The sequence below is a fragment of the Hippopotamus amphibius genome, chromosome 11 (genome assembly GCF_030028045.1).
Source record: "Hippopotamus amphibius kiboko isolate mHipAmp2 chromosome 11, mHipAmp2.hap2, whole genome shotgun sequence".
In the NCBI taxonomy this organism is placed as follows: domain Eukaryota; kingdom Metazoa; phylum Chordata; class Mammalia; order Artiodactyla; family Hippopotamidae; genus Hippopotamus; species Hippopotamus amphibius.
This window is the reverse complement of record NC_080196.1, coordinates 114,890,800-114,902,148: the sequence shown is the minus strand read 5'-3', so window position 1 is coordinate 114,902,148 and position 11,349 is coordinate 114,890,800. Positions and strand designations below refer to the sequence as shown.

At 62.2% G+C, this 11,349-nt stretch overlaps 1 protein-coding gene across 1 annotated transcript in view; it reads right to left on the bottom strand.

Annotated features, from left to right (window-relative positions):
• Positions 1-2,974: 2,974 nt before the first annotated feature.
• The window catches only part of KCNG2 (potassium voltage-gated channel modifier subfamily G member 2), a 67,216-nt gene continuing 58,841 nt past the window's right edge, over positions 2,975-11,349 (bottom strand). Inside the window, exon 4 of the mRNA XM_057698224.1 lies at positions 2,975-3,946. Within this exon, the coding sequence (XP_057554207.1) occupies positions 2,975-3,946 (972 nt within the window). The remainder of the gene's footprint in view (positions 3,947-11,349) is intronic.

Genomic DNA, 11,349 nt, shown 5'->3' with positions numbered 1-11,349 from the left:
TGTGGCCTTGTGAGTGGGGGTGGAGCAGGGCCCAGGGCAGAGCAAAGGCGCGGGTCCGTCCTCATCCCCCTCAGGGGTCCCCAGGGAAGGCCAGCCCCACGTCCAGGGCTGGGGTGTGGGTCTGGCCCCTGTGAGGCCGGGGCTGCTCCCTCAGGCCCCCCAGGACAGTGACCGGCCACCCTGTGCCAGCAGGGCCGGGCCAGAGGAGGCAGCACCTTGGTCCCCACCATTCACACAGTTCCCTTGACAACAGAATGTCTCAGAAGGTTGGGGACTGTCCCTTTAAAGGCCAAAGAAGTGTTTCAAGGAAAACCGATAATTCTGTATAGCAAGTAGGGTTGCAACCGTTTGTACTGAGCTTTTTTTTTTCTTTTTCATGGACAGTATTTATGCTGGGGGCGAAACCAGAAAAACCAACGCATTCAAAATACACGAAAGTGATATATTTTAGATTGTCCCACGAGTCAGCCCGGCCTGGAGCGCCGGCTCTGGAGCGTCCGGGTGTGAGCGTGGCCCCAGAGCCGACCATGGCAGTGATGCTGCGTGGCCGCGCGGCAGCGGGGAGCCCCAGCGTGGCCCCTGGAGCCCACGTCCTGAGTCACGCAGGACAGGGTCCTGCTCCGGGGGTGGATTTTCATTTTCCTTCTGATACGTGTTAACTGAAAATAACTTTTAATTAAAACATAATGCAGTACACGTTTAAACAGTAAAAAGAACAAAAATACACGAAGGTGGCTTTGCGGGGACGTCACTGCTGAGCAGAGCAGTGGCACAGAAAGGCTGCTGTGTTCCTCCGAGGAGCACGCCCGGGTGCCACCGTCAGAGACCGCAGAGGAAGCTGTTCCGCAGATGCAGCTGCTCCCCTGGCCAAGGTGGCTGTGGCCCCCCCCCCATGCTCTGGACAGAAGTGGGGCTTCGTGTCAAAACGACACGTGAAGGTCGCTTTTCCCCCGAACCCCAAATGTGCTGTTTATTTTTACAGCGCCTCCTCTCGACCAGGGTAGCCCTTTGGAAATGGGAGCAAAACGGTGCTGCCGCCCCAGCCTCCGGGGGAGCGACAGAGGTCACCCCAGCAGACGAAGGCCTGCAGACAGGGCTCTCGCCGGCCCACAGCTCTCGAGCTGCTCTTGCCCCCACGGCCCCCCCCCCCCCCCGGGGATCCAGCTGGCCAGGAAGTAGCATGTGGGGCGTGGGGGTGGGGCACACTTCTCCCGAGACACGGGCTACAGGAATGGGGCCCATTTGGGCAGCAGATGTGGGGTTTTCAGAGCCTCAGGATTGACCGTGGAGCACACGCAGCTCTGGAGCTGCCCTGTTCAGTCCGAGGGGCCCCCGGGCCCCCCAGGAGCGCACACGGGTCAGCTGGGGGTGGGGGCAGGGCCAGTCGGGGCCCGTGGGAGAACATACGGCATGTGCAGAAAGCAGCCCCGCGGGTACGGGGGCTGTTGGCTGGTTCCTGGAATGTCACCCTCTTACACGCTGTACAGACATTTTCGGGTGAACCAGAGGGCTCTGGTGGGGACCAGGATCCTGCGTCTTGGGGCTGTGGAGCCAGACGCTTCTTTGGGACCAGTGGTTTCACCGGTGGGGAAGCTGAGGCCCAGAGGCGTGTGCCCGGCCCGCTCGGCCCCCTGGTTTGGGGGCCGGAGCGGCCACAACCCAGGGCCCCCGGTCAGCGCGTCGTGAGTGGGTGGGAACTGACGGTCGCTCTCTGCACAGCATTTGGGGGGGGGTTAGAACGACTGCATTTCCACACTCACGCTCACGCTCCTCCTCCTCCAGTGCTTTGCAGCGTTTTCAGCAGGTGGCCAAGGAAGCAGTGATGGCAGCACCATGTCTTCCAGGAATCACACACACCTGTCCCACAGGGAGTATCTCCAGTCTGCGTTTCCTTGGTGTGTGTGAGGGAGCAGGCTGGCGGAGACCTGGCCAATTCCTGGCTCCCTGACCCCGATGGGCAGCTGAGGCCACAGCCAGCGGAGCCTGCTAGAGCCCAGCCCGAGGGACCGTGTGGGCAGTCAGGGTGGGAGCGGGGGAGAAGGAACAGGAGAGCCAGGGGCTGGTGGCCCACCTGCCCCCTCCCTGCACACCCGCGGCTCTCAGCAGGATGGCCGACGGGCACCCCTTCCTGTGACCTGAGGTGGCCTCTGGTCTTGCAGGGGTCCTGGGTGCCCTCAGAGCCACTGCAGCGAGGGTGGCGGGGCGAGGACGGCGGACAGCTTCCCGGGCTCACTCCACCGCGGACTGAACCCTTGGAGGGATGACCGGTGAGCCGCTGCACAGGAGGAAGCAGTTTCCCCCCGGAGGACCAGCCGTGCTGGACGGGGAGCGTGGTGTCAGTGCGATGCCTCTGATCTCCAGAGAAGCAGCAGCTCAGTCACCACCGGCTTCCAGCAGCTGCACACCCGCGGCGGGGGAGGGGGTGGTGAGGTGCCCCAGGGGAGGCTGTGGGGCCGGCTGACATGGGGGAGAACAGGTGAGGAAGATCCCCCCACGGGGCTAGTGCCAGGGAAGGGACGTCGGAAGTCAGGCATGGGACCCCCCCCAAAGGAGCTGGGTGGGCTGTAGGTGTCAGTGGCACACGTCTGTCCCTGTGACTTGGCAAGGATGGGGGCTGTGCAGGTGTGATGGGAAGACGCCCTCCGATGGGGCGTGGCCCACTGCGGGTGACAAGGCAGGAGCAGGAAGGGACGGCCCCCTCTGCCCCACTGCTCCCCTGGGGCTGCCCCCCCCGTACCCCACCCCCACTGGACCCCACTAGTGAAGAGGAGGGGAAGGTCAGGGTGAGGCCTGGGGACAAGGGTGGCCTTCTGGTATCTGCTACAGGCTTGGAACTCCTGGGACTGTTGAGTGTATTTTCAGCCGGCCATCGCCTCAACCTCCAGAGACATAAAAAGAAAGCAGAGCTCAGGCTAGTGGTGCTCCTAGGAGTCAGCTCTTTACTCAAAGCACAAGACGACTCTGACCCCCCGAGTCAGGCCAGGGTCAGCCCCGGGCCCAGCTCTGGGCTGTGCGGGTGGAGCGACATGCACGGCGAAGGCAGCGGGGCCCGTCCCCTGCGTGCGCGGCGGGAGGCGAGGACGCCGCTCTGGCCCTGGAGCTCCGGAGAAGCAGCCCCTGTGCCGGGCGCTGCGTCCCCGCCGGCTCGGGGCGGCCCCCCCTGCACCCACGGCCCGTCCGCGGCGTCTCCGGCCGGGCCGGCGCCGTCAGGGCCCCGCGAGCCGCCGTCCTCCGTGGCGGAGGCGGAGGCGGAAGCGGAGCGCGTGCTGTCCTCGCGCAGGGCGGGCTCGCGGCGGGCGGCGCGCCGCTGCTGCTCCTTGAGCTCCGAGTAGGAGCGCGAGAAGGTGTGGAAGATGGAGGTGGCCGGGAAGGCCATGAGCAGGATGCCGCTGAGGATGCTGCTGAGCGCCACCACCTGCCCGGGGAGGCTGCGCGGCACCATGTCGCCGTAGCCCACGGTGGTCATGGAGATGACCGCCCACCAGTAGCTGGCCGGCACGCTGGAGAAGTCGCGGCGCGCGCCCAGCTCGCGCTCGGCCAGGTGCACCAGCGGCGCGAAGAGGGCCATGGCCACGCAGAGGAAGAGCAGCAGCAGCCCGAACTCGCGCGCGCAGCGGCGCACGGTCAGGCCGAGCGAGCGCAGCCCCAGCGAGTGGCGCGCCAGGCGCACCAGGTAGAGCACGCGCAGCGCGCGCAGCAGGCGCAGCAGCCGCCCCGCGCGCTCCAGCAGCTTGCTGCCGGCCGCGCCGCGCCGCGCGGCCAGGCCCACGAGCAGCGACACGTAGAAGGGCAGGATGGCCAGGATGTCGATGATGTTGAGCGGCGTCCGCAGGAAGGCGCACTTGCTCTCGGCCTGCAGCGAGCGCAGCAGGAGCTCGAAGGAGAACCAGGCCACGCACACGGTCTCCAGCACAAACAGGTTTCGGCACTTGGGGGAGCACTCGCCCTTGGGGGGGGGGGGGAGAAAGGGACACGTGTTGGGGGCAGGGAAGCCTGTCCCTCCCAGGCTGCCCTTCCTCCAGATGCCCCCCGTGCACCCGTGCCACTGCAGGGGCAAGGGTTGTGAACAAAAAGGGCCCAATGCCTGTTAAAAAAATAATTTACTAGGAGGTTGGCTTCCCGCAGGAGAGCAAGCGGAGCTCAGCTGACCAGCTTCCCAGTAAAACTGGAGAAAATCGTTAAAAACAACAACAACCACGTAAAGCCTCTGGAAACAGTCCTGAGGACAACAGCGAGTGAAACACCTATGCAAGAAAATCTATGGATATTGGTTTAAAAAGGAGAGTCTTTGGCATCTGAACTCTTTCCCCAGCATCCCAGCTCAGCGAGGAGGGGCTCCGCTCCAGAGGCTGCCACCACCAACTCGGGGCTCCTTGTTCGCGGCGGGCTAAGTCCCCGGGGAGTGCGGCTGAGGAGAGGGGCACCTGCTCCGGCCCAGCCCCAGCTCGTGCAGTGGAATGGAGGCTCTACCTGGAGAACTCTGGGACCCCCGTCGCCCTGGCCCTGGCTTGTGAGGGTGGTTCCGGCCAGCAGAGGCGGCGGGGAGGACCCCAGCCTGCTGGCTCCTCCTCTCTCTCAGAGCACTCCGAGAATGGGGGTCACCAAGGAAGGAGCCTGCCCCGGCACAGAGGTGTTGTGTGGGGGGAGAGGCCGGCTGTAAGAGAGACGCCCCCATCACTTCCCAGAGGAACGGACTTCGTTTGCAACAGCAAGTGGTGACGTTCAAACCCCAGGGGGCTCTCGAGCCGCGGAGGTTGTAGTGAAGGGAACAGGAGGACGTTCCCGGATCTCACGAAGACACAGCTGAGGCTGTGGGTGGCCAGTGTGCAGGGGAGAACTGGGGTACAGAACCAGAGGAGCCCTCCCGGGCTCAGAACAAACGCCAGCACTGACCTCAGAAGCTGTTCCATCCGAAGAGCCACACGTGGTTGGACTGGCTTCTAGAGGAATTTATGCCCAAGGGCAGTTGAAGACAACAGAGCAATCAGCCGGCAATTACAGGAGTTTCAAAGTTTGGGTCAAAGAGACCCAAGTCCTACCAAAACCAGCGTCTTCCCAGAGTGACTGGGTGCCAGGAGGCAAGGGCTGAACTCTGTGTGTGTGTGGAGTGTGCGTTGGTGTGTAGGGGTGTGTGTGTGTGTGTGGTAGGGGCAGGGCAAGAACAGACTTCACTAAAACAATTCAACCATCACGGAACAAACAAGCAATAATAGTAACATGCCCTGAATTGGGGGGCCAGGGAGGGCAATAGCCAGGGTTCCTAAATTGTATCATCTAAAATGTCCACTTTTTAATAAAAAAATCATAGGACAGGCAAAGAAACAGTAAAGTATGACCCATACATCAGAAAAAAAAAATCAGTCAACAAAAACATCCTATGAGAGTGATCAAATGTCAGATTCAACAAAAAGTTTCAAAACTGCCATTATAAATATGTTCACAGCACTATGGAAAACGTGATTAAAGAAGTAATGGGGGACTTCCCTGGTGGCACAGTGGTTAAGAATCCACCTGCCAATGCAGCGGACACGGATTTGAGCCCTGGTCTGGGAAGATTCCACATGCTGCAGAGCAATGAAGCCCATGCGCCACAACTACTGAGCCTGCATGCCTAGAGCCCACGAGCCACAACTACTGAGCCTAGAACCTGTGCTCCGCAACAAGAGAAGCCACCACAATGAGAAGCCTGCACACCACAATGAAGAGTAGCCCCCGCTGCCTGCAGCTGGAGAAAGGCTGTGCGCAGCAATGAAGACCCAACACTGCCAAAAATAAATAAATAAATTTAAAAAAATAAAAATAAAAGAAGTAATGGAAGTTATGATGACAATCCTATGTATCAGGTGGAGAACATCAATAAGGAAAAACTGGAAAAGAACCAAGTGGAAATTTTGAAGTTGAAAAGTACAGGAACAAAAGTTCACCACAGGAGCTCAGCAGTGGATTTGAACTCTCAGAAGAAAGGGTTGGGTGAACTTGAAGACAGATCAGTGGCGATTACACGGGCTGAGAACAGAGGGACAGACAGATTGTGCTGGCACTGTGGAATCCAAATGCCAGCAGGAGGGGGAGAAGAGAGGAGGAGAAGAGTGTTTGAGAAACCCGGGCTGAAAACTTCCCAAGTCTATTGAAAAACAGTGACCTACACACCCAGGAAGCTCACTGAGCTCCAGCAGGGAAGAGCCATCCCAGGAAAAATACTGAGTGCCAAAGACAAAGAGGACACCTTGGGAGCAGCAGAGACAGCGACGGGTCACCTGAGAGGTCACTCCCGGGAGATGAACAGGCCAACATCTCAGCAGAAAGCAGCGGGCAACGTGCTCAAAGTGCTCAGAAAACACCTGCCTCCCGGCGTGTCCTACAGCCAGCAATGCTGAAAAATGGAGGTGAAGTAAAAACTTGCCCAGATAAAGAACTCTAAAGCAAGGTCTTCAGGCTGAACACCAGTGATCCCAGAATCTTCTTAGATGTCATACCAAAAGCAGGAGCAAACAAGATAAAAGAGATACATTAAACTTAAATTTAGGAGCTTCCTAGGTGGCGCAGCAGTGAAGAATTCGCCTGCCAATGCAGGGGACACAGGTTCGATCCCTGCTCCAGGAAAATCCCACATGCCGCAGAGAAACGAAGCCCGTGTGCCACACCTACTGAGCCTGCGCTTTAGGGCCCGTGAGCCACAACGATTGAGCCCATGTGCTGCAACGACGGAAGCCCACACGCCTAGAGCCCATGCTCCGCAACAAGAGAAGCCACAGCAACGAGGAGCCCGCGCACCACAATGAAGAGGAGCCCCCACTCACTGCAACTAAAGAAAGCCTGCGCACAGCAAAAAAGACCCAACACAGCCAATGAGATAAATAAATACATTAAAAAAAAAACCTTAAATTTAAAACATAAGTGCTTCAGAGGACACTGTTACGGCCTGAGTCGCTCTTCAAAATCCATCGGTTCAAGCCCTGACTCCCAGTCCCTCTGAGGTGGCTTTTGGGAGACGGGGTCTTTAAAGAGCTAACGAAGGCACAATGAGGTCCTGTGGGGTGGGCCCTACTCCAATAGGACTGGTGTCCTTATAAGAAGAGGGGGTTCGCAGTGACAGGTTAAGAACAAGGATGCAGATGCAGAGAATGGATTGGGGGACACAGGGTTGGGGGGCGGGGGGCGAAGGGGAAGCTGGGACGACGTGAGAGAGGAGCATAGACATAGATACACGACCAACTATAAAACAGATAGCTCGTGGGACGTTGCTGTGTCACAAAGGGAGATCCACGCGATGATGGGGGATGCCTTAGAGGACCGGGACAGGGAGGGTGGGGGGGAGTCACGGGAGGGAGGGGATATGGGGATATGTGTATAAATACAGCTGGTTCACGTTGGTGTGCCTCAAAAGCTGGTACAAGAGTGGAAAGCAATTATATTCCAATAAAGAGCTTAAAAAAATAAAAAATAAAAAAATAAAAAATATAATAAAATACTATGCTTGTAAACACACACACACAAAAAAAAAAGGGGGTTAGGACACACCCCCCCCCACACAGAGGTAGGGCCACGTGAGGACACAGGGAGGAGACAGTTGTCTACAGACCAAGGGGAGAGATCTCAGGAGAAACCAACCTGTCAACACCTGGATCTCAGACTTCCGCCCCTGGGACTGTGAGAAGAATTTCTGTGACGTCACACAACCCGTGGCACTTTGCCCGGCAGCCCCGGCAGCCCGGTACAGCGCGTCTGGAGAGCAGGAGACGGGCCGCGGGACGGGTGACTACACACGCATGTCGGGTATGGTGAGGCACCGGTACGGAGAGCACGGAGTCCCCACCACTCAACAGTCAAAAGACAGCCCAGTGTAAGAAGTGGACGCGGGATCTGAACAGACCTTTCTCGAAAGAAGCAGCGCAACCCCGTTAGTCCTCAGGGAAACGCAGGTCAGACCCACTCGAAGGTCCCCCTTCACACCCACCAGGCGGCCAGAAGGAAAGGGCCGCCGACGCGCTGGAGGCACGGGCCTCGCGGCCGCCGGCCACACGCGGCATCCCTGCGGAGCAGGGCCGGCTCTCCCTCAGACGCTCCCCCGCGGCCCTGCAGCTCCCCCAGGCGGGCGGGCCCGCGAGGCGCCGGGTCTCCCGAGAGACAGAAATGCTCCAACATCAGACGGTGGTGATGGCCGTGCAACCCGCGCGTACACGGAAACCCGCTGAACCGGACACCCGAACTGGGCACACTGTACAGCGTGTGCATTATATACCAGCAAAGCTATTTATAAAAAAGACGTATTAGCTCATCGCAGAGCGTGTGCCTGGCTGGGTGCGGAGGCTGAGCGGGGACCGCGCCGTCGGGGCTCCGTGCGCAGGGCTGTCCAGAGGCATCTGCTGCTGGAGCAGGAGCCGGGGGGCGTGCACACCCCCCAGCTGCCGCCGAGCCCCCGGCCAGCCCACGTCCCCTCCCCAGGTCGCCCCCGTCACTGTGGAGGAACAGGAGGAACGCGCGGAAGGACACACCGGACTCCGCAGACGCCCCTCACGCGCTCTGCTCTCAGCCTCGGCCCGGCTCCCGCCGGCGGTGGGGGGACCCGGGGCCTCGCACCGTCCCCCCGCCTGGCCCGTGTCCCTCTGAAGCCCTGCCCGGCAAGAGGTGGTGACCTTCCCTCCCCACGCGGCAGGGCCCGGGTCGTGGCTCGGGAGACGTCTGCGGGCCCCGGCGCCCGGAGGGCAGAGCGGGGCGGCCCCCGCAGGGCTGCTCCCCGAGCCAGACGCCAGCCTGTCCCCGGCCCAGGGAAGCTGGGCGCCCGGGCTCCCGCGGAGCTCTCCCGCCAGCACCTCCTGAGCCAGCCGCCCAGCGTCCCGGGCGACTGACGTGTGTGAGCAGAGCCTGGCGTCTGCGGCCACGAGCTGTCAGAGCCCAGCGCCTCGGCCTCCACCTCCGTCACCCCGCCGGTCCTGCACCCGGAAAAACCGACCACGGGCTTCCTCCCCCACGTGCCCAGGAAGCCCTTTCTAGCCTCTGTCCTCTAGATGAAGAAACTGAGGCACAGCTGTGGGCTTCCCGGAGGCCAGGGCAGCCACGAGAGCAGGCTTTTCTCTCCGCATGTGCACACACGTGTCACGATGCTGAGGTGCTGTGGCGTACCTACTCCTTGCTTCTTTCCTGCAATAACACCCGGAACACTTCTCCACCGCGTCTTAGAGAGCTGCGTACGTGCACGACTCACCCTGCCCCGTGGCCCGGTCCCACTGTCGTACACAAGGAGGCGTCGTCCTCGCGCCGGGGACCTGGGCTGCTATCTGGGTTCCTCCCTCGGGCTGGAAGGGGCCCCGGACGTGAGGGGGGGCCCCGGGCAGCTCACAGCTTTAGGATCAACTCCTGAACACCCCTGGGCAGGTCCATCCTCGAACAGAGACGATGGCGGCTCCCACCCCGTCTTGGTTTCGGATCCGCGCGTGGGGCGCGAGGGTGGACGCGCTGAGTCCGTTCCTGAGCAGTGGGGGGCAGGGGGGAGTCTGGGGGACGCCCGCGTCAGGCTCTGAGAGGTCAAAGGACCCCCTGCGCCGTGCTGATGCCCCAGGCCTCTGACCACCGGGCACGGGCCCTGGACAGGAGCCCGTGGGGCACCCTGCCGGGCCTGGGGCCTTAGGACACAGCAGCGCCAGGAAGACTGGATTTAGGTGGAAAGAAGCAGCTGGGGCCGTGGGGGATGACGGGGTTAGAAACCCTGGGCAGGAGGAAGGGGGAGGGGAGGGTGGAGCCGGGCACAGCACCAGGCCCGGCCTCCCTCACGTGTTTAGAAGGAGTCTGGGGACCTCAGCCCAAGGGGTGCTTGGGGGGCCCGCGACCCACAGCCCCAGGGACACCCCACACGGCGCCCCCTCCTCTGGGCCCCCCCGCAGCTGTCCACCAAGTGCCGCCGAAAGCCCCCTTCAGGTGCGCTGCGGTCGCGTGTGCGGGGGGCACGGAGGAGGGAGAAAGACCCCGGGCACCTCTGGGTGGGGGTCGGGGAGGCAGCCCCTCGCCCCGGGCTCAAGGAGGGACCCCAGTGCCCCTGCCTGGAGGCAGGTCCGCCTGGTGAGCCCGGGAAGAGGCGCGACTTCGAAGCCTCCCCCTGCACCCTTCAGGACCAGCCAGGAGGTTACCTGGAGGGCGCCATCTCCGGAACTTTCAGCCCAGAAAACGACCCTGATTTATCACGATCTGACACAGCTGGCCCATCGGGCTGACACCGGCTCAGCGGTAAACCCGTGTTCTGCTGGCTCACCCAGTTCGGAAGGCCCCCCCGCCCGCGTTTTCACCGACACCGGTAATCAGGCCACAGAGATGGAGGCGCGGCCAGGGCGGCTGTGCGCGGGCCTCGGAGCGACACCGCCCCCGCCCGAGCCAGGTGGGCCTTCCCCGCTCTGCCTGCCCCACTCGAGGGGGGGGCCCCTTCGTCTGCGTCTCCTGCCACTCTGCTCCCCCCAGAGGACCGACCATCGGGGCTGGACGGGGCGTCCGCGGACGGCTGCCGCCCGCCTGCTGTCGGCGGGGAGGGGGCTCTGGTCTCGGGGGCTTGGGCAGGACATGGAGACTGCAGGGCGGTCACTTCTGGAGGGAGGGGGAGAGGACCCCAAAGCCTGAGGTGCTCGGGGGCAGTGGGGGACCCCCGCGTCAGTTTCCCAGCGGGTGGCGGCTGTCTCGCTCGCCCCCACGCCGCACGTCGTGTTCCCCAGGGTGTTCCCGTGAGAACTGCAGGGACACCTCGGACCCCAGGAGGACGGCCTGGAACGTGCCGCAGCCACTCAGATGGACGGAGGAGCCCAGGGCCCAGACGAGGGCCCCCCCTTCAGAATCACAAGCACGGCTCCGTGGAGGAAACACAGTAGCGACGAGGGGACCTCAGCACCCAGAGCCCCCTTTCTCCAGCCATCATGCTGGAGCCCCGACCCCCTCCGGGCCCCTCCACCTCCAGCCGCCTGTGGGTGCAGGGAGCTGAGGGCGGGCGCGTCTGCCGTGAGGGACCCCTGGGCTCCGCGCGCTGCACCGAGCAGGACAGTCACAGGCTCTCCACTCACTGGAACCAGGCGCGGTGGGCTCTCACCAGGATGCAAGAGCCGGGCTGTGGCTGTGGGAGGGAAGCCTCTGGAAAAGGCCCCCACGGGCAAGGGGGGTTCCTGAGGAGTGGGGAGAAGAGACAGGGAGGTGAGGGTGGCCCGGGCCTGGCCTTGACAGCTGCAGAATCCTGGGGTGGCCTGGTCGTCCTCTAGGGCAGGAGGCCAGAAGCACGGCTGTGGGGCCGGGGTGGCAGCAGGACTGGGGCAGGGAATTCGGCCCAGGCTGCACCTCCCACCCCACAGACCTGCACCGGCGCCCTTCATGGGCTCC